The 25,010-nt window shown below is 39.7% G+C and overlaps 1 protein-coding gene across 6 annotated transcripts in view; it reads right to left on the bottom strand.

Moving 5' to 3' along the window:
• PPFIA1 (PPFI scaffold protein A1) overlaps positions 1 to 25,010 on the bottom strand; it is a 58,644-nt gene that overhangs the window by 5,190 nt on the left and 28,444 nt on the right. The window contains exons 10-29 of one of the 6 annotated variants that reach the window (XM_035116917.3): positions 24,878 to 24,961; positions 24,163 to 24,294; positions 23,488 to 23,550; positions 22,727 to 22,806; positions 22,451 to 22,598; positions 20,549 to 20,772; positions 18,751 to 18,985; positions 17,627 to 17,656; positions 16,646 to 16,797; positions 16,018 to 16,190; positions 14,707 to 14,800; positions 12,498 to 12,579; positions 12,206 to 12,406; positions 10,002 to 10,064; positions 9,120 to 9,146; positions 7,875 to 8,050; positions 7,681 to 7,778; positions 5,508 to 5,683; positions 5,158 to 5,226; positions 295 to 460 (exon numbers count right to left, since the gene is read on the bottom strand). In XM_035116917.3, coding sequence (XP_034972808.1) covers positions 295 to 460; positions 5,158 to 5,226; positions 5,508 to 5,683; positions 7,681 to 7,778; positions 7,875 to 8,050; positions 9,120 to 9,146; positions 10,002 to 10,064; positions 12,206 to 12,406; positions 12,498 to 12,579; positions 14,707 to 14,800; positions 16,018 to 16,190; positions 16,646 to 16,797; positions 17,627 to 17,656; positions 18,751 to 18,985; positions 20,549 to 20,772; positions 22,451 to 22,598; positions 22,727 to 22,806; positions 23,488 to 23,550; positions 24,163 to 24,294; positions 24,878 to 24,961 — 2,473 coding nt within the window. The remainder of the gene's footprint in view (positions 1 to 294; positions 461 to 5,157; positions 5,227 to 5,507; positions 5,684 to 7,680; positions 7,779 to 7,874; positions 8,051 to 9,119; positions 9,147 to 10,001; positions 10,065 to 12,205; positions 12,407 to 12,497; positions 12,580 to 14,706; positions 14,801 to 16,017; positions 16,191 to 16,645; positions 16,798 to 17,626; positions 17,657 to 18,750; positions 18,986 to 20,548; positions 20,773 to 22,450; positions 22,599 to 22,726; positions 22,807 to 23,487; positions 23,551 to 24,162; positions 24,295 to 24,877; positions 24,962 to 25,010) is intronic. The other 5 variants (XM_035116926.3, XM_035116935.3, XM_035116962.3 and 2 more) reach the window with 5 other exon arrangements.

The raw sequence follows: 25,010 nt of genomic DNA, 5'->3' as shown, positions 1-25,010 counted from the left end.
TAGATTCAGATGTGTTCCATTACCACAGAGAGATAAATGTTTTTTTAAAGATTTCTAAATCATTTGAAGACAATCCTAAACTTTGCTTCATTAGATCTCACAGAAAGTCAACAGTTATTAATGCTGAAATAGTATTACTAATGCTGCCATCATTCACTGACAAATAAAAGCATTACTGAAAGTCATGCACAGGGTTAAGTCCTCCCCACTCCCCATACACAGAAAGCAGATGATTACACTTACAACCTCAGGCATAAATCATCATCATGCTTAAAAAAATAAGCACTACATTACCATCAATTTGCATCTTCTTTGGCTGCATAGAAGGTGAAGACATTGAGGTGTTAACTCTGAAGTTTGCAGGGAGAGTCTCTGCTGATCCAGCTGCTAAACCCCGGATGTCCTTTGGTCTAAACTTCTTCCTCCATGAAGGTGCTCGTCTAAAGCTCTTGTCATCATCCTATCAAATTAACAAGTGTAACAAAGATTGAACATGAAAAAGAAGGCAATACACTTTAATTTATAATTAATATACAACACAACCATAATATTCAAGAGGGCTTTAAACATTGTGCTTTGGTTTAGATTTTTAGATGCTTTGGAGCCACATATTTTGCACGTTGCTGATCGTTTTATTGGTGATGTATAAAAATCCAATATTCATGCATCCTTTTCAAAGACTATCCCATAGCTCTCAGTCTTTGAAGGAAAGAAGTTTACTCATCTTTCCCCCATCTAATAGGAATTTGAAACTACATGCAATATGATAAGCAAGTTTAGCAGACATTACATTAATTACAAATATCCAGTACTGTACTGAATTCCAAATTAATGCAGAAAATAAAAGTTTCTGCAGCCTTCTGTTGCTATTTTGTGCACCTTGAACAGTTTCCTTTTTGCTTTGTCTGAGAAAATAAGCTAAGCAAAAATTTAGCTGGACAGACAAATCAAGCTGCGATTTCCCCACAAAATTCTCATTGATGTGGACGAGAGTGTGATTCAAATAGCTTAAGATCTCCAGGACTACAGTTCTCCTCTGGTTCTAATTCAATCACCATTCTGCCTATTAATTGGCTACCTACAGCCCTGAGAAATAAAGAGTGCTATTCCAAGCAGTATTGTAAACTGGACTTCAAAAAAAACAATGAAAAGCTGACTACCTTTTTGTTAAACAAGGTCAAACAAGACAGTTGGCCTTCCTTTTTGTGTGTCTGGAAATTGCCTTTGCAGGGCTACCCTTTTGTCCATCAAACCTCTTTCCACTCATTCTTAACAGCTCTGGCATGCTGGAATTCCCTTGAATTTGAGTTCCCTTTTCTACTGACCACGCCCCTTTCCCCTGAGTATCCCTTGTCCCCCACCCAGTTTGCAAGTGCCCTCCTGGTTTGTCTTGCACCTCACTGAATCACCATCACCTTCTTTGGCATTTCCAACAGAACGTAAGGAAGGAAAGACAAAGTGATGTTATATTTCTCATTTTTTAAGCCTTTTCCTTCTGTGAATTCCCCTCCAACCAGCTCTCTTCTCAGAAGTAGAAAGCTACAGTACACAGCTGTACCATTCATCCCACAACTCCTCCTCCTCACCCTCTTGTGCTCTCCCTCTAGGAAGCCTTTCAATAGTTTAATCATCCTTTTTGAGATAAAATCAAGAATATATTTAAACTCATTGAGAAGGAGTACAATTTACAGAAACTCAGCTGTCTCATAAACAAAGCAAGCCAGGGATAGCATCCATGCAACCATAGCATCCACAGATCTCCAAGAGAGATTGGAGGATGTATATTGTGCTCTGTTCTGTTGAGATACTGAACAAAAATGAACCAACACTTATAAAATTTGACCTTTCCATTTGTCCCTGTTCACTCTTATATGTTTAGTCTGCTTTTTTAAAACCAAAGCTTAACAGTCGTCAACAGGTTTACCACACCTATCAGCCAATCACCCATTCCCACCACCCTCCTGAGTAATAACCCTCCCCACCCTCTCATTATATACGGTATAAGGGTCTGGTGACTTCTGTTTCAGTATATCTGAAGAAGTGTGCATGCACACGAAAGCTCATACCAATAACAAACTTAGTTGGTCTTTAATTTTTTTTAATTTCGATTATATGACTGCTCAGTTCTTTCCAGTGCTGCATAACCATCATCAAACCTCAGTTCCAGAAAAGCCCTAACCTCACCTCCATTGCTCCCCATGGTTAAGTGGGCACTTTGCCACCTAAACTAAATGATCCAAAAGTTATTCACACCTGACCGTTTTTATGTTTTGGTTAGTGTGCTACTTTGGGCCAGTTCTACTGGACTGAAAACAGAAGAGGACAGCCAGGGGTTGCAGTGGGAAACAGATTCACTAGTACACATTTGAGATAAATTCCTCAAGCTACTCTTATACTGGAAGGGCTTATTCCCTGAATACGTAGAAGTGGCATACAGATGCATTTAATGGCACATGTCCTGAGAATGTAAGAGACCTGCTGCATCAGGTCAAAAGCCCATCTGGTCCATCATCCTATTCTCACACCAGTAAACTAGATGCCTAAAGCAGGCATCCACAAACTGCGGCCCTCCAGATGTTTTGGCCTACAACTCCCATGATCCCTAGCTAACAGGACCAGTGGTCAGGGATGATGGGAATTGTAGTCCAAAACATCTGGAGGGCCGAAGTTTGGGGGTGCCTGGCCTAAAGGAAGGCCAGAAGCAGAACTTGAATTCAACAGCACTCTTTCCCACTAGTGCTTCCTAGCAACTTATATTTACTCCACAGTGAATTTCATAGTTCAGCTGTAGGCTGTATGAAGAATTACTTCATTTTGCTTCTCCTGAATCTTCCAATGTTCAGCTTTGTTGGATGACCCAGTTTTCTTGTATTATGAGAGGCAGAAAAATATCTCTCTATCCACTTTCTCCCCATGCTTCAGCGCAGGAAGTGTGGTGACTATTCCCACTAAGACAACACAGAGAGAAGGCATAGTTCTTCCTTGCAGTTGCCTGACATATCCAAAAAACAAAACATGCCATGATCACTGCCCAACATGGTACAAATGCAGAGCTATAACAAATTCAAGGGGAGGGAAAAGTCTACTTAAATGTTTTAAATCTCCTATGTTAAAATAGGGATTAACAAATATTGACTAGGCTTACCAAACTTCTACCTGTCCTCATTAACCTCAATTCCCTCCATAAACCAAATCTTCTGGCACATGCAGAGAGGACATTGGGAGAGGCATTTCCTCTCACTTGCACTGTGGCATGAAAAGGAAAAAGGAACCTACAGAAATTTCCCTGCTCCCCCTTTTTTCAAACTGCTATGCATGTCAGAAGGAGCTCCACTTTCACCCCCAAGCTTCCTAAATGCAGCGAGAACAAATGGCTTGGATGAGAGGTGGAGATTTTTGTCAGTTGCTTGGAAATTTCAATAAAAAAACAGCTGGAGTCCTTCCTGTTCCTTAACTTACTTACACAAGTCTCCCTGCAAGTGAAACAAGATTCTGTCTCTTCTGAGACCTCCAGAATGTGCAGAGAGCTTAGAAGAGAGACATTGTTTTCTCTCACTTGTGGTGCGGTTTGTACAAAAAAACCTGCACTGCAAAAAGTTTGTGGAGCTTCCTGGGAAACCTCGTTAGAGGACTAGAGTTACTTGCTTCTAGTGAGATAGAACAGAGCAAACCTATGTCAAAATGAATCACAACCAATACACTACGGGCAGTACTGAACTAACGTTTTGCACTAACTAGGTGAAAGTCTGGATGGATGAATCCCAAGCCAGGATTAAGATTGCCAGAAGAAATATCAACAACCTCAGATATGCAGATGACACAACTTTGATGGCAGAAAGTGAGGAGGAATTAAAGAAACTTTAATGAGGGTGAAAGAGGAGAGCACAAAATATGGTCTGAAGCTCAACATAAAAAAACCCAAGATCATGGCTACTGGTCCCATCACCTCCTGGCAAATAGTAGGGGAAGAAATGGAGGCAGTGAGAGATTTTACTTTCTTGGGCTCCTTGATCACTGCAGATGGTGACAGCAGTCACGAAATTAAAAGACGCCTGCTTCTTGGGAGAAAAGTGATGACAAACCTAGACAGCGTCTTAAAAAGCAGAGACATCACCTTGCCGACAAAGGTCCCGTATAGTTAAAGCTATGGTTTTCCCAGTAGTGATGTACAGAAGTGAGAGCTGGACCATGAAGAAGGCTGATTGCCTCAGTATTGATGCTTTTGAATTATGGTGCTGGAGGAGACTCTTGAGAGTCCCATGGACTGCAAGAAGATCAAACCTATCCATTCTGAAGGAAATCAGCCCTGAGTGCTCACTGGAAGGACAGATTCTGAAGCTGAGGCTCCAATGCTTTGGCCACCTCATGAGAAGAGAAGACTCCCTGGAAAAGACCCTGATGCTGGGAAAGATTGAGGGCAGAAGGAGAAGGGGACGACAGAGGATGAGATGGTTGGACAGTGTTTTCGAAGCTACGAACATGAGTTTGACCAAACTGCGGGAGGCAGTGGAAGACAGGAGTGTCTGGCGTGCTCTGGTCCATGGGGGTCACAAAGAGTTGGACACGACTAAACAACAAAGTGCAAGGATTAACAGGGGGTTCCCACCCACTCTTCCTCCCAGCATGCAGCCTGTGCCATCCTTAAAATCTGCTCGCACTGGTGGGATGGAGGTGGACAGGACATATTCTGCTGCACAAGGATAAATCCTTGCCCTGACAGAATGTTCACCTTAGTGCTATGTTGAATACAACCATAAAGTAGTGAAAGGTTCTTGGTGATTTATAAATGCTGAACATCTAACAGTGAAGAAATGGTTATACAGAACTCAGTTCCTAAAATTTAAGACAAAGAAACTGATCAATAGTGGAAATATCTTTGAACTCAGTGAGTCAGCTGCCTGCACAGGAAAACTGTTCTTAATCTTAGGTGCTGTGACAGCAGAGGGGGGAAAGATTATCTTCTCACTTGTCTAGGAGCCCCTTGACTGCACCCCTCGGCAGTAATTGCGCAGGAGGGGGAATCTAAAAACACACTACAGTTAAAAGTCCCCATAACTGAGCCCAAGACTTGCTGCAGGATTTCATTAACTTGTGGTGGCTGTATGTACAAATAAAAAGTCTGGATGGAATCGTAGAACTAAAAACCAAAATACTCACTTCATCAAACCTCCTGTCTGTGCCCATAACTAGAAGGTTGTTGAACTCTCGTTCCAGCACAGCACGAGCCTAAGTGAACAAGAATCAGCAAAACTTATTTCAAACTTTTGGGTTACAGTTGGAGAATCTATATGTATAAGACATTGAAGATCTGGCACCCAGAGTCAACATATGTTTCCCACTTCTGCCTTAAAAAACGTTAAATCCCAATCCCACAGATTCATTATGCTCTTTGACACCAATACAGGATTCCAGGGTTTAAATAGGCCACACTCTACAAATTCTTATTCAGTGCTATATTCTGATAATGAGTAAGAATCATCTCCAACAAATTATTTCTTCATTATTACCTGTGTATTTTGAGTCGGAATTTGTAGAGAAAGAGCTAATGCATTGTAATCAAAAGTTTCATCTAAGGCCACAAGTGCGCCATGAACTCCACTTTCTATAAGGTTATTTGCATATTCTTTGAGACCAATCGACACCACCCAGTGAATCATTCTGTCATTGCCCCAGACAAGGACATCTGTAGGGGGGGAAGTAAAGTTGTGAGTCACTAAAAAGTTGACAATATATATAAAATACAATTTCTTTCAGGTGTGGTTCCAGTACTGCATACTATTGAAACTTAGAAATAAATGTTGGGACTGCATTGTCACTTGATTAATATTAGTATCAAATGAAGTACATATTTTATACATTGTCAACAGTTTGCATTGTTCTGCACCAAATACAGATGGGACTGTAAATACACCAGGAATGAAGCAGCTAAATGTCTGATACTGGCATATAATGTTTATGAAATATTCCTTCAACACTGTAGACACTGAGTGGAATCTAACATTGCACAAGGCAACTGACGTAAACCTTTCTCCCCCTCGCCCCTGTAATCCCCCCAAAATTGTTCTAGAGCCCAGCACTCTGGGCCAACACTCCCAACACTCTGGAATAGATCTTGAAGGCACATAGGTAGCAGCAGGGGAGGAAAGAAAGACCAAATATCATTGCATGAGCTCAGTCTGTTGTGTGAACTGAAATCTACTGTGTTCGCTCACTGTGTGTTGGATACAGCTCTTAATATTAAAATATTGTAATGCAAATATTAGTAAACACTAATTATTTTGCATTTGTTTGCTTCAAGAATTTGAATTCTGCTTAATCACAGTAGTCTCTAAAACACAATTTTAGCAAATTTTATGTATCCTTTAAAGAAACAAAAACATCCATAGCATTCGAAATCTGACCTCAAAGCTCCTTGTGCAGCTATTCCAGTCTCTTTTGATGCCTAGCATTTTTCTCTCACTGGAATTGTAAATGCACTTTCATTATATTAATTTCATCCACTCCCTTTGGTCAAATATTCCATTCAAGTTAGATGTTATACAGTGGTACCTCCTGTTACGAACTTAATTCGTTCCAGAGGTCCATTCTTAACCCGAAACCGTTCTTAACACGAGGCACGCTTTCGCTAATTGGACCTTCCGCTGCCGTCACACCACTGGTGCGCAACTTCCACTCACATCCCAGGGCAAAGTTCGCATCCAGAAGCATCTACTTCCGGGTTAGCGGAGCTCATTACCTGAAGTGTTCATAAGGAGTACGTAACCCGAGGTTCCACTGTATTGTGTTTTAATTTGTTGGAAGCCACCCAGAATAGCTGGGACAACCAGTCAGATGGGCGGCATATTAAAAATTATTATTATCATCATTATCTATTGTATTCTTGCAACTACAGGAGAAAGTACCATTTAGAACACCAGCATCTTGCCCCATTAAATTGCACCACAAGGGTGAGATCAGAACAGCACTAGTTTTTTATTGCGCAGATTCTTCCTTCTTTCACAAAGTTTCAAATGAATAGGGCCAGTAGTTGTACATATAATTGTTTAGGAAGGAAAAGAAATATAGGCATTTGTTTCTAGTTCAAGGATATTTTAGATAGAACACCATAGATTCCAGTGGTTCCAGTATGCAGTCAAAATGTTCTGAACACAGGACCTAACAATACCATGCTAGACTTCATAAACACCAGCTCTATACAAAATATAACACTGGCATGAATCTACCATTGAACATACTTGCAACTTTGGAGATTTTTCAAGCAACAGAAAATACTGAATATAGAATCATGATTTCATATACTTCTCATAAAGGTAAAGGGTAAAGGGACCCCTGACCATTAGGTCCAGTTGCGGACGACTCTGGGGTTGAGGAGCTCATCTCGCTTTACTGGCCGAGGGAGCCGGCATACAGCTTCTGGGTCATGTGGCCAGCATGACTAAGCCGCTTCTGGCGAACCAGAGCAGCACACGGAAACACCGTTTACCTTCCCGCCAGAGTGGTACCTATTTATCTACTTGCACTTTGACATGCTTTCGAACTGCTAGGTTGGCAGGAGCAAGGACCAAGCAATGGGAGCTCACTCCGTTGCAGGGATTCGAACCACCGACCTTCTGATCGGCAAGCCCTAGGCTCAGTGGTTTAAACCACAGCGCCACCAAATCCAGAAAAGAAAATGGCTACCTTTAATCTCATTCAAACCTTCTTCTCTTCTTCTTTCAAGTTCTTTTCGGTCATAATTTAATCTACGCAGACACATAATGCCACACTGGAAACTATTTCTGTTAAAAGGTTAAAAAAGAAATAGGCATCAGGAAAATATGTTGAAATGCACAGACAAAATGCTCATTAATAAAGACTATTTTAAATCTATTTACCTGTGAAAACTGTCGACCATTTTAAGTTGACCACGGAGATCTTTTTTAGTTAAATGGTCCAGCATTCTAGCATCAACAAGACATTCCATAAAATAGCTGCGATACTGAGGGAGCCCCAAACTGGGAAGCCACTCGTTGCCAATCCACTCATGGTTCATATCACCATAGGCTAAGGTCTATTAAAAGAAAACCATTGAAGTGTAATTGTAAATAAGAAGATGTAAAATATTTAGTCAGTGCCTTACAGTTTCACACAAGAAAGAGGTTGTAGCTACTGAAGATGCAAAGCAATGTTTTAAAAATTAAAACCACTTCACACTTTATTTATACAGCAATTAACATTTACTTCGGTGTACACTGAAGAATGATTTGAAGATGCACATCGTCAAACTCTCTGATAGTGCCAGGGCTGCAGCTTCCTGGTACATTTCAATTCCTCATTTCAAACTTTGACCTGCTTTGCACAACTGGGTAAGGCAAACAATGACTTAGTAAGACTGTGAGAACCTGCTCTTGGAGAGGAGCTGTTTTCCTCTCCTCTGGACCTTCATCCTGCCGCCTTGACCTGGGCAAAACTAAGTTCTCTCCTGACTTACCACGAGCTATAGAGAAGTTTGTTCTTGGCTACAGCTCATGATTAGTGAGAGAGTGGCTTAACCATGATTCCTGATTCGGATGATACACTAAAGCCAAACTTTAGCTTAGTCAGCACGGTGCAGTTGTAAAAATGAGTAGGGAGGGGCAAATGAGCTCTGAGCTCCCCTGCATGTTTGCACAGCCTCACTGAAGTCATATTTTGGCTTACCATGTCATGTGAAGCCATCCCTTCACGTGTTTACAATGTGGATCACTGGCACTAACCAGCTACACAAAGTGGGAAGTGGCTGCTGTTAGAAAGAAGTTATTAACTTATTTAAACAGATTTTAGTTTAATCTGAATGCGTTGTGACAGAAACAAAAATCAGCAGAAAGCACACATTTTGTTGCTATGCTATCACAAGCCTGTGATGAACTCCAGGAGAACAAGCCTCAAGAGTAGGTAATATAATGCCAACCTCCATGACAAATAATTTCTCAAAATAAATTTTGGGCGAATTAACATTTGAAATATTTACTCATTAATTTCCCCTCAAAAATGTTTTTCAATGTATTTAATTTAAAAAAAAATAAAAAATAAAATAAGTTTTCGATGGTGAAATAAACTTTGATGTTTTACACAGAAGGTTTAAAAGAAAAGTCTCCAACCTGAGCCCAGCTTCCTTCCACATCTTCCTGATGTTACGTAATTAGAAAAGCAAAAGAACACACAAATGTTAGTATTTCTAAGTTTAGTAATGCAAGAAAATTCAAGGTGATGGCCGCAGTCCAGTGTGCAAAAAATAATCAAATGGCTGAACTGTGCAAACCTATAGAAGGCTTGACTTCAATAAACTTCTCAAAACAAGCATTATGGCTGTTGAATTATTAATTATTAATTATTATTATTATATGTATTTGTTGAATTTATATACCACCCTACACCTGGGGGTCTCAGAGCGGTTTACAGAATAAAATCAAGATATAAAACCACAAAATACATAATAAAATTATGGCATATTTAGTATATGTATCCTAGCAATGAACAGTGTACATAATCCTTTCTGCGCATAACATGACACCTCTGGAATGCGGCCATAATGGAAAGGCAAAATAATGGCATGCTAATTGTTAGGAATGCAAGCATCATGCATTCAAAGTTATGTACATAGGAATTTCTCAATATATTTTTACCCTTGTGAAAATTGAAACACCACATGCTGCTTAGTTTATCCACACAAGAAGCAGCATTTAGCTGTAAACCCAAGTAAAATATTAGGCAACATCTTAAGTTCCAAAATCAATCCACTGATTTTGCCTTCAATGCACATAATTTCTCCCAACCCCATGATGACCTTGGTGGAAAAACATTTTACAGCATAATTATACATTTCAGAGAAGGTTAGTAATTAAAATAGGCCATAACCAAGAAGAATTTAGGTTACATTAATATTTCTACTCTTTTTAGAGACATTAAGAGGCACATGATTCAAGCACTCAAGAAGTGGGAAAAGCACTGCAAACACAAAAAGGTTCAGTGCTATAACTAACCGTTTGTGGTGTAGATGTAAGATTTTCCATTTCTTCATGTGTTACCCAGACATTTCCTGTGGTCTAATATGACCCCAAAGTGAACCAATCACATCCAATGAAAGGAAAGCAGTAACAAAGAGGAGAGGTTGCAGAATATATAAGCAACAGGTACATATAAGGAGCAGGCATGGGCAAAAGCAATGGTTTCTAGATTGTTAAGTACAGACTGATGTAAGATGCAAGCCTGCAGGCAACATTTCCCTTCAAATAGTAACGTAATGTATACCCTGTATTTAAGCAACAATAGAAAAAGTATAATTCCTCATAATATGACTTCTATGTGTACTCCTTACACTTAGCAGTGCCAAGTAATACTTTGGGATACTTCATTTTAGTTCCTTAGAGTGCATCTATCCTTCTGATCAGAATACTGGATAAACATACTGTATCCCCTTGTATACTATGTGCCAATTCACATGCAATGCCAAATCATGGTTGGCAGTACTTGAACAGGCTGTGTTTATGTGCTCACTCCTTGCACACTCCAAAGCACTTACAGGTTTGTGGTAAACCATAGATTTTTGTTACATCCGAAAAACTATGGCTTGCCTTTGCTCCAAATCAAGATTGCAAACCAGAGTTTGAAGATCAGTCATGTAACACCAAATCATGGCTGGCATTATATGTGAACCACCTCAGTTTAGGCAGGTTGCTTTTGAGACCAAATTATGTTTCAAATAGAATGTAATCAGATTAAGTTTATACATAATATAAGCCAAGAGCATACGTGGCAATAATTGTTCCATGACCACAGGAACTCTGGATCCTAACATGAAATAGATCCTGCTTATTCTTTGTCAGCCAGTTTTCTTTCAAATCACTCTACAAACACAGCAGATATTCACAAGACGCAGTCACCATCACTCTCGCTCCAGTCCCACAAGCAGATGTGCATATGTAGTCTATATGGATGCAGATTTGCATCTGTATGCAGATCCACAGCACAGTATTTATCAAGGCCCCACTGAACTGGCTGACATTCTGCACCCCAGATGTAAATAATGAAATGTGATTCAATAGTGGCAGGCAAAACAACCTGTCTTCAGCATGTGCCCCCACCCCACACAAGAATACAACACAGGTACAACTTTCTTTAGTTCCACGTTTTAAAGGGGGTTGCTTTCCTGTACAGTGATACCTCGGGTTAAGAACTTAATTCATTCTGGAGGCCCGTTCTTAACCTGAAATTGTTTAGCTAATGGGGCCTCCCGCTGCCGCTGCACTGCGATTTCTGTTCTCATCCTGAAGCAAAGTTCTTAACCCGAGGTACTATTTCTGGGTTAGCGGAGTGTGTAACCTGAAGCGTCTGTAAGCCAAGGTACCACTGTAACATGCCTGAAATAGGGTGATACTGTATCTTTAAATACTGGGTTCACAAATTTTGGCTGGCATTGGTAGTCAACCAAAGGTTTGACTTGTCAGGACTCTGCCTTTCCCCCAGGACAGGTTTTATCCCCAATCTAAGTTGGGTGCCTTTCAAAGCAATCCCCTCCTCCCTTCTGAGTCCCAGGAACTGTGCTGTGTTATACAAGGTACTCCAATTGTCCTGGAAGAACACAGTAAAATCAAGCCCCACACCTCTTCTCCAGAGCCGGAAACACAAAGGGATCTCTGCTCCAAAATATTCTAAACTGAGATGAGGGTTGGGGATTGCTTTGCTGCTGTGCTTCCAAAGTGCTTGTAAAGCCTTAGAAAAGGAGCAGTACTGTGTGAATGATTCTTGCCCCATTCTCCAGCTCCAAATTTGGGAGGCTGAAGGCTTGTCATGCTCAACAGAAGGACATAGGATACTCATCATGGTGAGCAAAATTGTGGACCCCTGCTTACAGTAACAAACATCTAGTTAAAAATATTAGTGTTGCCTAACATTTCAAACATGCCTTTAAATATTAGCATGCCATAAATGATTCCCAAGGACCTGCCTAAAACTGGCACATTCTTCCTGCAGTCATTACTTTTTTAAGCACAGTTACTAACCATAACTTTTTGCAAACTTGTTTCAACAGGTCACTTCATTTTATCAATATCTAAGAACTATCCCAAACTTTATTTTTATTTTATTATATTTGTCTTTTTTTAATGCAGACCTCCACAAAAAGCAGAATTCTAAAAGATATGCTAGCTTCTCTTAAGTTAAGAGACATCATTGCTTTCCAACTTACCGTTCTTGATGTAGGAGGAGCAGATGGACTTGTTAGTGACATAATCTCTTGAATGGCAAGTCTCAGCTTTAACCTATGTAGAGGGTTACTGATTCCAATTTCCCGTTGTATTTCAGTATCAGATAAGGCTGACATTATAGCACCACTTTTCACATTTGCACGGCAAGCAGCTACGTACCAGGCTGGCATCCCAACCCACAACTGGCAAGGAGAAAAACAGGAAGAGAATCACCTACAAGTTTCAAGTTAGAAGCCATGCTGCACTGAGTTCATTATTGTACAGACTCCTTACCTCTAACCAGACAACCACAGTTGGCCCATCCCACTGAGCAAAGGGTAAACCTTGCCTCCGGGCTTCCTCAAGCAGTTCATGCCTTTAAAAAACAGAAAAATATACTTGTGAAGTGCTTATATTTTCACTGATTGTCCTCCAGTGATTTCCCCCTTTGTTTCAGCAACTCTATGAACACAGCAAATTGTCCAAGAGCGACAGCAGCATGGCAAGCACACTGCATGAGATAAGTAGAAAAGTAACATTAGAATAATGGATTGCACTAGACCTTTGGAAGGCAGAATCCATTACACTGCTGAAGTTCTTGATCTAAATTAGTTATCATGTGCAGGTACACTAGACAAGCATTACCTAGGGGGGAATAGTTTCTACAGGAAAGGTTGGGGCAGCCTCAATATGAAGGGGTTTGAGAACTTGTATTTACTGTTACCAAGAACCACTGACAAGTATATATAAGTAAATGCATGCAACACTCTTTTGGGGTTCTGCTTTTTAAGCAGTGTGGGGAATGCTATATTTTGGGAAAGTCTATTAGTGATCTTTTTCCTTAAGAACTCTTATGACATTGAGGATTCTAAGGGTTCCTAACACAATTTGAGAAGTACCATCCCTTAAAATTTGAAAACAAAGCAGAAGAGGGCCGAAACTATTTTCTACCTTATTTTATTATATGACTATGAATGCATGTTCTCCAAACTAAAACATATGCTCATTTTCTAAATACACATTAGACACAGTGAAGGGAGAAAATGTATTTGAAAATGCTAGGGAGTATAATGGTAGATGAGCTTAGGAACTTGGCTGTTCTGTAGCCTAACAGATTCACTCTTCTTCGGTTGACAACAGCACCCACCACAAAAGTACAGTTCTGCAATACAATTTTTTAAAAAATCAACTCAAACAGTTTAAAATCAAATGCTAGGACTTAAGAATTTATGTCAAGAATTTTTGTTTGACAGCACACTGACAAGTTATGGCAGGATTCATGAATTATACCTAATTCATGAAGATGCTGCAAGGATTTTGCTGAAAATGTTTCAGCAGAATGTTCTTTAATATTCATCTTGCAAGGAAAATAATTCAAAAAGGTAATGGCTGATGAACACAAATCTTTTAAACAAGAGTTTCCCAATACATCACACATTCACATTCTGCATATGTTAAATTAAAATCAACTTACCCTGATTTTGCACTACCACACCAAATGGAAAATTTAAAAGGAAATAAAGAAAATAAAATGTAAAACTAAAACTTGAAAAGCACTTAATTTATATAAAAGTGAATATGATAGTGTATGGTGATGCTCTATGGGTGAATAAAAGATAGACAGAACACTGACTGACAAGACGAGCAATGCATTTATTTTTCTACTTACAGGATAGCACAAAATGAATTTCCTCTAACAACCTTTCCCCTGTCCCACTCTGTACCCACGTTATTCACTCAGGTCCTGAGACTCGCTGTACCAGCAAAGATTATTTATTTCTATTATTATTTCAACTTACAGCTGTTTCTCAGTTCCCAATGCGTCATATAATAATAGTGATAAAATGAACAGGAAACAGTATTTTAAAAAGACAACAGCATAAAGGCACCTTGAATCTCACCAAGAAATGCAGAAAGTTAGCAGAACTCTTGCAGAACTGGTGTAATTTAATCCTGTATGTAACCTTCAGGCCTCTGCAATCTAGCCCTGCTGAAATTTCCAAGTCTTCTTCAAGTGCAGCCATGCATGCTGACTAATTTCTCAATTCAAAGCTGCAAATCATGATGCTATGGGGAAACTGCATACAGACATGGGTATTTAGGAATTTCCCCTTCCCCTTCTCTCCCTATGGGCCCCTAAAATCTACTGCAGAGGATCTCCCAACACCCGGGAGCAGATTTGGAGGTGATGGCTGCAGGAGAGAGAAGGGGGAAGTTGTGCAAGTGGAACTCTGTTTTTTTAAGCAGAACAGCAGCACTGGATACAATCCAGTATAACCATCTTTCACTCTAGCTATTCTTAAAGGTTCAGTAAAGCTGCATAATTTAAAGGAAAACAGCAGACATTTCTTAAAATAAACCTGATTTTTTGTCATAGTCTTATATCCACTTTCTTGATTTCTTGAGATTTTTGCTAACAGGAAAATTCAATTCTAACTTGAAGCAACAGTTTGCAGAACATTCACTGTTTAGATATCAGAATTGAGGAGAAGTTAAAACTTACTTTTTTTGCAATTTTCTATTTTTTTCTGCTTGTCCTCCGAATTTTCCAAGTCCCAAGCCATCCTGAGTTGAACTGTCTGCTTCCATTACACTAACTGCAAGAATGAAAAAAATCTGTCATGTACTTGGAATTAACTTTAGCACGCAGCAGAATTACAGTAATGAAAGTCATTTGTGTTTATTTCCAACATACAAGTTTGTTTGCAGTACAACAGTGTAAAATGTTATATATACATTGGGCAGAGTCGAGAATTAAAACACAGCAGTTACATTTGCGTTAGAGGAGACAGAGGGAGGCAGGCAATTTTTGCCATTTGTCCTTCCCCCTGAAAATTTGCTCTGGAGAATTGGAGGGCTCTCCAGAGCAGAATGAGAGGCAGTGATGAGGGATGAAGAGGGAATTAGTTCTCCAGCAGGAAACTTCCAGTGGATCACAGTTGGTCCCATGAGCAAAAAGAACTCTTTCCTTTATGCAAGTGACTCTCAGGTTCCAACTGTATAGTTCAATGGCCAGTAAAACTTTGTTTACCAAGAGACAATGAACAGTGAACATCAATAAAAAATGGAGACAGCTTGAGCTCCTTAGAGGGGGGGAAAAGGTGGGATATAAATACAGTAGTAATAAATAAAATATTATGATTGTAGTAGAAACTGATACACCTATATTTCCTGTAGCAATCAATTTCCTGTAGCTGCTTTACCTGAGGATTTCAAAGCCACATAACAATTGATCAAAAGTACTTTCCTTGATATGTAAAATTGGACACTGTATCATTGGATTTTTATATCTATCTGCTTTTCTACATCTTTATCGTTTATACTGATTTATACTACTTATACACCACTTGGAAATACTTCTAAATAAATCCATCCATCTACTTGAGAGCCCACCCCTAGTCTCCTTGACATACTCGGTGGTGGATGCTGTGAATTGACCCAGATGGGAAGGCAAAGGCCAGGGACTGCTTGGTCACTGCTTTGGGGTCTCATGGCAATGAGGTGCAAGACAATGGTGCTTACATGATAAGCAGTACAAGTAGTATTTTGAACAGCAATCAAATAAATATAAAGTGCTTACTAAGGTTCAGTTCTGGAAGAATCACAGTCATCCACCTCAGATCTAATACCTTGCATTTTGTACTTCTGCTGAGACGGTCATCTGCATACCCAAGGAAGCCAACTTCCACTTATGCCTATACTAGCATAGGTAGGTGTAATCTGCATACCACACAGCTAGGACTTCTTATACCCTATACAACGATTAGCCTAAGAATTGCTGTGCCTTCTGTTCTAGGTACAATAATGCACCAACCTTGTCCTCCGCTCTCTTTGCTGATCTGTCCAGGTCGACCCTTTTCTTTCTTACCAAATAGGCGGCCAATTGAGGATTTTATCCCCTTCTTTTTAGGGGCTTTGTGAAGGGAATCTTGGCTACTATTACTGCTGCTGGGATTGCTTACTTGTCCATCTTGAGAACCTGTGGAACTGTAGAGCAGATACAGTTAAGCCTATAAAAATATGCACTATACACATTTTGGGTTATATTCAACACAGTGCTAAGGAAATTAGTCTGTCCACACAAGTATTTCTGTGAAAGTGTCTTCGGGATTTTCTGTTTGTATTCTATTTTCTGTTTTGTTCTGTTTCACTTGTACACCACCCAAAAACAGTAATGGCTGGTATAAAATTCTGTAAATAACTACCAGTAAATAGCAAAGGAAGGAAGTAGAGGTCTGAGGAGAAAAGGAGCCAAGGAGGAGAAAGGGGAAGTTGAGGAAACACACAGTATGAGCTGTTGGCAGTCTATGAGAAATCCTGAAGCTAGGAGTTTGCATCCAAGGACTCCAAAAAGCCAATATCATATACTGATTTTACGTTACACGACAAAACATAGGATGCCAGTTTTCAGTTTAGCTATTTTCTATTTAAACATAGCTTACTTTCTTAGATCTCTTAAATCTTCATTGCTCACTGTATGCAAGGCACCCTTATAGGTTCTATCCAAATGCAGAAATCGAGGTGAAGAGGGTGGTGAGGTCTCACATTTTATTGTAGCCTTGTCATCTCTAACTTCATCTCTTGAAACTGGAGACTGCAAACAAACACAATTTAAGTATTACTTCATCTTTAAGAGGCAGAGTACCCACAGTAAAGATTCTTCGGTGTTATAGATTTTATAATTTAAACAACTACATGTTTCTCTGCTTCAACAAAGAAAAATTGTATGCAATGATACAATTTTTTGTTCTAACCAAACCAAGTTTTTGTATTATCTAGGGTCTGCCAGTTTACACAGAACTCATGTTTCTTGCAGTTATAAGCATTTGAAATAGACTTTGGTGGAATCTGAGACTAATTCTGAAGTCAATGCCCAGAATTCTGAGCGGTATTTAAACAGATTTCTCTTCTCCATGGACATGCTTTGAGCATCTGTTCCAAGTTCTGATGGTATGCATTTACTATTTTCTGGCATGGCTCAGGTTCCTTCCTTCCCACTTTTCTTTGGTAGAAGCCCGAAGTGAAGTATAGGACTGAACTTCTACCTGTTCTAATTATCTGCTCTACTGCTGCAGGGATTGTAAGGGGATTAATCAGCCATGGAGAAAATACACAGGGAATACCTACTATGCACAATGCAAACACAGCTCTTCAAGTGGAAGGGAAGACATTCTAAATGGCAAGTGTGTAGACTTCATATATCCTTGTTTGTCCCCCACCTTCCCTTAATAGCAAAGTGTTACCATAGAAATAGTATAGGGAGATGAGCACACCTGGCAAGCAAGAGAGCAGTGGAGGTATGCATGGAGAACTCCTCGTTCTGGTCATACTGATCAAAAACCATTTACATTTTAAAAATACAGTTTAATTATACTAGACTTTATTGTACAAGATTCCACATAGATTAATGGCTGAAGAATTACCTTTCTATGATGTTTCCTTAAATCACTAGGCTGGCAGAAGCATGCAAAGAAGAGAAATTAAGATAAAGCAGGTATTTTGATTATTCAAACTAGAGAGCATGAACACATGGGGCAATTTTAGCAGTTATAAAACATTCTCTGGGAGAAGGCAAGCCATATGCTCTGTTTAACCAGAGACCAGAATGTCGGAAACCTTCCATAAACATTGGTTTCGAGCTGAGTCCCTTGGAGATGACCAAGTAAATTCTCCTTTCTCCTGCTTGAAAGGTAGGAAATGGGAATCACAATCCCCTCCCCCTGCTGAACCTTTCATGTCAAAGCTGAGCAAAATGCATTGTAGAAACAAGGGAAAGGAACAGTACAAGCAAGGGGAAAAAAGAGTACCCAAGGCCCTGGACTAGAGACCTTGGAGGGAAGCCAAGAGTGATGGAAAAGCCAGGTAATAGTGGAGTGCAGTGTAAATGTGATCAGTTGCAACTCTATACCTAGAGTGGGTGGCACTGTGGTATAAACCAGTTCGACTCTGTGCAATGGGGTGAGCTCCCATTGCTCTGACCCAGCTCCTGATAACCTAGCAGTTTGAAAGCACACCAGTGTAAGTAGATAAACAGGTAAATAGCATTTCTGTGTGCTCTGGCATTCTTCATTGTGTTCCGTTGCACCAGAAGCAGTTTAGTCATGGCCACCTGACCCGGAAAGCTGTCTGTGGACAAAAACGCCAGCTCCCTCGATGAGCACCGCACTCTATAGTTGCCTTTAACTGGACTTAACCGCCCAGAGGTCCTTTACCTGTATCTTTTCTCTACCTAGAAGGGTGTAGCCTTGGACACGTCCCAGGGACTCAACTCATATTTAACATTCAGGGGTAAGTTTCCAACATTCCTTTCCAAATTAAGTGTGCATTTGTGGGGTATGTGTGTGTCCAAGTCGAACATACACTAGACAACTTCTGATGGGTGCGTTAGGTGGCTGCATGCTACATGCAAACAGTCTGAAATTCCTGATAAAGGTGACCAATAGGCAAACACAAGAATACAAGACACACAGAAAAATGGGGTACAACACAACAGCTAATCATAGAGATTTCCCCCTGTGGTGTGTGGGAGGAAAACAGAGACACTTACTAGCGTCATGATGCCTAGTCTGTCCACTTCTCGAGCAGGACTATGCGGCATTCGTCGCGGGGTGGAACGACCACTGCCAGGTGGTGAAGAGCCAGAAAGGGAGCCACCAGGAAAGGGAGGAGGAAGGGAACTCAATGACCGAAATCGGCCAAGATTCTCTAAACTCCCACTACCAACACGGCTTTCAATTTCCTCTGCTCGCTGCTCAGTGTTTTCCTTTTCTTCTTGTATCAGTCTAAAAAGAAATAAATAAAGCAATTCCTTTATGCAGTGTATCTGCCACAAAAGAGGCACATTTTATCCAGTTATCAAAGTTTCACTGCCATCAATTAACATTTTCTATTTTCATCAATAACTCAAGTTATGGTATGAAGGAAGGTCCGTATAGTTAAAGCTATGGTTTTCCCAGTAGTGATGTATGGAAGTGAGAGCTGGACCATAAAGAAGGCTGATCACCGAAGAATTGATGCTTTTGAATTATGGTGCTGGAGGAGACTCTTGAGAGTCCCATGGACTGCAAGAAGATCAAACCTATCCATTCTTAAGGAAATCAGCCCCGAGTGCTCACTGGAAGGACAGATCGTGAAGCTGAGGCTCCAATACTTTGGCCACCTCATGAGAAGAGAAGAATCCTTGGAAAAGACCTTGATGTTGGGAAAGATGGAGGGCACTAGGAGAAGGGGACGACAGAGGACAAGATGGTTGGACAGTGTTCTCGAAGCTACGAACATGAGTTTGACCAAACTGCGGGAGGCAGTGGAAGACAGGAGTGCCTGGCGTGCTATGGTCCATGGGGTCACAAAGAGTTGGACACGACTAAACGACTAAACAACAACAACAACAACAATGGTATGAAGGCAGCTATTTAAAAGGATAACTAACTTGTATTAGCTGTTTAAGGGTACTGTTTAAGGTCCTTGAACAGCTTAGTTGACAAACAAAGCGATAACCCGGAAGAAAGTGTTCCGGTTTTCGAAAGATTTTCGGAAGCCGAACGTCTGACGCAGATTCCGCTTGAGTGCAGGAAGCTCCTGCAGCCAATCGGAAGCCGCGCCTTAGATTTCAAACAGTTGCGGGAGTTGAACAGACTTCCAGAAATGATTAAGCTCGAGAACCAAGGTTCCACTATACTTCTTTACAAGTCCTAATGAAAGGTACAGTATTACTATTGGAATTCTACTGAACAGGTACTCATTTGGGACTGCATCCAAAAATGTGCCTTCATGGACATAAATATCTTTAATCCAGCAGAGACTTCTGTGAGGAAATAAGATAGTGAGGCTATTTTTGCATTTTGCCCCCGCTTGCAGCCTCTGTACTAACGCCTACATTGTTCTCTGCATATATATCCCTCGGGGGGGGGGATTCTTCAAGAGTGGCAGCTACTATTAAAGCTAGGTAGGGACATTAAATTTCCTTAAAGCTCTTTTTCATGAAAAATAATATGCTGCTTGTCTTTAAGGCAAATGATTCAACACGCACAAAATAACCAAATACAGCAGATCTTAAATTTGTCCTGTGTTCACAGACAGCGTCCTTCATTAAGAAAAAGTAAAGATTCATGCCATTTGGAGAAGCCATACTACTACCGCAACAGCTAGAAATAATCACTTTAAGTTAATTTTTCAAGAACTCTGGCGAACTGACAACGTAGAAAAATCATATCTATATCCATACAAATTAAGAGCACTGGGTAAATTAAACACACCTATTGCTACAACTTCTGTGAACTAAAACTTCCTGTATTCTCACAACAAATACAGGAAATTTAAGTTAATGATACAAATATATACTGTACCTAATTTCATTGTTGATGGCATCCAACTGTTCCTGAAGCATCATGGCTAAAGTCTGGGCATCTGCCTGACCACTAGGTGACAAGATGTCAACTGAGCTGAATATTGTTTCTCTGTCATCCTCTCCGTCTGAGATATCAACATCGCTCTCAAAGGCTTGTGCAACATTTGCCAACACACTTGCTTGTTGCGCACGCTCCCAGTCTTGCTCATTCAGAGTCTGAACCTGTTTGTTATACATGATCTGAGTTTTAATTGCAAATTTCTCTCAATTAACATTAAGATAAGATATAAGATAGACATGACAGATAGATGAAGTCTCTATGACTTAACTTACATGCTGCAGTAATCCATCAAGGCAGCAATATTTAGAATGCAGTAAAACAAAAACAATAATGACTATGAACATGATATGACAATTATTATTTATATTGAGTAAGATATATAATTATCAAAAATCAAGATATAGTGCATAAATGCAACATTATGTAAGTGAAACAAAAGATAATTCCATTACTTAAGTTTCTTCACTAGCTTTGGAAACTTCAGTTTTTTAGAAGAGAATTTTGTTTGTGTCATGACCTCATTCTAGCTGCCTAACAGTACAGTGGTGCCTCGCTAGACGAATTTAATTCGTTCCACAGGTTTCTTCTTATAACGAAAAATTCGTCTAGCGAATCCCATAGGAATGCATTGATATATATTTTTTGGAATTTTTTTTGCCCATAGGAACGCATTAATTGAATTTCAATGCATTCCTATGGGAAACCGCGATTCGCTAGACAATTTTTTCGTAAAACGAATTCGTCTAGCGAGGCAACCTCCGCTAGAAAAAACCTTTCGTTAAGCGGAAATTTCGTTAAGCAGGGCATTCGTTAAGCGAGGCACCACTGTAATCAGCAGTGGGGGAAGGACATCCAGAATTCAGTAATCCAGCTTCCCACAATTAACTCACAGTGTCAAAGCAGCAATACCATCTATTTATTACTTCACACAAATAATCGAAATCCAGCATTTGGAACTAGGTGCACAGCTTTAGCTGCTAGATGCAAGAATCTATGTAGGTCTCCATCCAGAAAGAGATCCACATACATATAGTTTACTTCGATATATGGACTGAGAGGACAATTTATGATCATGATAAGACATTAAATCTAGATAGCAGAAATAAATACAATGTTTGAAGTCAGGTCAAACAGTTCCAAAAGGGGTAAATTCATTAAGGGGGGAAAATGCATGTCACTTGGCTGTTCTGTTCATAAATCATGAAGTAAGAAAAAGAAAATGATCAGACCACTCTGTTCCTTCATAAAGGAATTTCAGATGGAACTTCTACATATCTAAGTTTCCTTGGTGAAGGACCAGAGGGGTCCAAATGAGTTAAGTAATAAATCATTTTCTTTTTTTCCTACTGTGTGCTTTTTGCTTCTTTTCATAGTACCGCCCCTTTTTTTGGTTTGCGCTACCCTGTTATTCTATTCATGGACAGTTCTTTGACCCAGCAGAGGCTTCTGTGAACTGAAGGGAGAATGAGACTATTTTATTTTCTTATTCTTCTTTCCCTCTGCCCCACCAGGGTGGGGTTTGAGGGGATTGTCCAGAACAGCCCGGGAGGGCTGCATAAGAAAGGGGAAATTGCAAAATAAATAAATAAATCACCCTTCCATTCATGAAAGCCTCCGCTGGACCAAAAAGTCACACAGTTTTAAGTCACATTTTGTAAGTAGTACTTTTGATCCACCCTCAAGTTTTTGATAGTCAAGAACTTCTTCAAACTTGTAATATGGAGCTTATTTTGTATATACAGTATACATATCATTTCAATACGCTACTTGTAGCTTTGAGATGAAAAACTGTGGGATAAAACATGCTATTATAAGAGTGCTTTTACAAAAAGTTCATACCTTTGAAGGTTCATCTCGCAGAGCTGCCAAACGTCCTTTTTGTGGGCGTCTTAACACTGAGGTGCTATAAGAATCTGTTTGATTGTCAGCTATGGCTGAAGGTGCCAGTGGATATCTGAAATCTGGCACACTACCCAGATGTGGTCGACTGAAACCAAACCAGAGCAGATACCGTATTTTGCATTAATAAGAGACTCTCTCTCAAATGTCAGTAATTTAGATGCAGGCATTCATCTAGCAAATAATGAAGAAAAGCATATTTGTTGATACTTATACCTATGATGAAGGGAAGGGCCTCTGATCCTCATCTGGTCATTTTCAGTCCTCATTGCTTCAATGTTTAGTACCAGTTGATCCTACAAAGAAAAGTAAGTAATAAATACTTTTACCGTTATATACTTCTTTTCAAAACATAACTCATACATATTGGTTTATAAGGTTAGTATTGTTTTGAATTTCTAATATCCAAGGACCATCTCAATGAAGTTTTTTTTAAAAAATCATTTTAGTCAACTATGCCTCACTTACTTATTATTTCTAGAATGGCTCTGAATAACTATGATATTTCAAAGGACAGGAGACTGGGTCTATTCTTCCCCGCACCCCAACAGCTGGGATGGCTAACCAGTTTTGGCTCAAGCGCCACATTTACCTTTGGGCTCAAGAGCCACATTTCCCAACCCTCCAGGGAACTATATCCCAATGGTGGGTAAGCCCACCCCAGGCTCTCACATGCACAGCTCCCCCTCCTCAAATAATCCATGCAGATAAAGGGGGTTATAGACCCCTCTTCTGTCAAATGATCAATCTGATGACTGTAGAAGGGGCAATATGTCAACGTTAGTACTGTGTCTACTACATTTTTTCTTTTTGCTACCTCCACCAACATCAGTGTGATCTTGGGGGGGGACCAGAAAGAATTATATGGGGGAGGTATAATAAGGCCCCCAACTGGAAGTTCTTTTTCTCATGCCTAATTTTGTTTCACTGCTTTACAACCATGGTATAAAGTAATGCATTTCATTTTCAGTCAATACCTTTTCAATCTGAAGCTCCTCAACATGTTTCTTAGCATTTTCAACTTCACGAAGAAGAGCATTCTGGAACAAAATTAAGTTCATTAGGACTTAAGAATGTGACCCTTTGCAATACTTAACATTTTAAAGTTTTTTAATACTACAAAAAGTTATAGATGCGAGCACCTGCTTGTTTAACTCTACTTGTTTGCCTCTTTGGCTGAATTTAAGATACACGAGCTCTTATATACACTCTCCTTAAATAAGATAAACATTAATTTAAGAGAACTGCATATAGTTCTTTATCACCTGGTTCCAGGTGATATAAGCTAATAATAAAATAAGCTTAACAAAAGACCTATCCATCCATCCATTTAAAGATCTATCCATCTATCCATCTACAAGAAGTAGCCAAAGCTGCAAAATCAGAGCAGCAGATTGCAGAGCAGGAGCCTCACACCCACTGTTTTAACATACTTAACACAAAAAGTATATTCCTAGGAGAAGTTTCTCTGCCCATCACAAAGTAGTAGGGTTACCACAGCTGTGCACTAGACATCCCCACTGTTTATATAGTTCTTTCGCTGGCTCTCTGTCTTGCAATAAACAGCAGGCTAAATACCCATCAATAAATTGGTAAACAACAACTGAAGCTGCTGCTGCATTTCAAGCAACAATCATAACATTCACAATTACTTTATCTTCCAGGGCAGCCATTCTTTCTTTAAGGTGAAGCTGAAGTCTCTCATTGGATTCAGACAAAAGTTTATCAACGGTATCAGATAAACGTTTATTATGCTCTTCATTCATTTTCTCTCTTTGTCGAGCCTAGATTTTGGGATGTGCAGAAAAAGGGCATAATAAGAAACAAAGTAAGTTTATGAGCATTTTTACACATCCAAAAGCAAAAATCACATAAGCCAACTCTTTTTTCTGTCTCTAATTTGTAGAAATAGTGAAGATCCCAAAGTTATTGTGCTATACATATTTTTCATGATGCTCTAATTTATAGCAGAATATATCTTTGCTTTTCCAGATTCAAGCCTGAGCCTGCCCTAAAAAATAGCAATGTGATTCTGAAGAGTATTTATTATGATAATTTCCAGAACTTTTAGCCACTGATCATTTTGACAACAGCTGTACAAGAGGTCCTTTCACTAAACATGTTCTCTAATTAGTTATTTAAAAATTTAGTTACAGAAGCTGGCATTGTTCTAAGAAGCCAATTCACCCACCAGTGCTATTGAACATTCAAGGCAGGTACTTCAAGTATCCAGTTAAGATAAAAGCTTGCCCATTCAGTTCACTTTATGAAGAATATAAGCCTACACTTTGCATTGCTAACCTGATTTTTTTTTCAAGTTTGAAAGTAGGGTGAGGGGAGATGGTAGTCATCACTGCTTTAACATACCCTTAGCAATTCCTGATTTTTCTCCTCTAGCTGGGCTTCCATCTGCCTCAATCGTTCTTCAATGTTACCATGTCTTTCTTCAGCCTATTACAAATCATACTGCTAATTAAAATTTGAAAATTCATCCAGAAAA

Source organism: Zootoca vivipara, chromosome 1, assembly GCF_965207765.1.
Source record: "Zootoca vivipara chromosome 1, rZooViv2.hap1.1, whole genome shotgun sequence".
Taxonomy (NCBI): Eukaryota; Metazoa; Chordata; class Lepidosauria; order Squamata; family Lacertidae; genus Zootoca; species Zootoca vivipara.
This window is presented reverse-complemented; position numbering and strand designations above follow the sequence as displayed.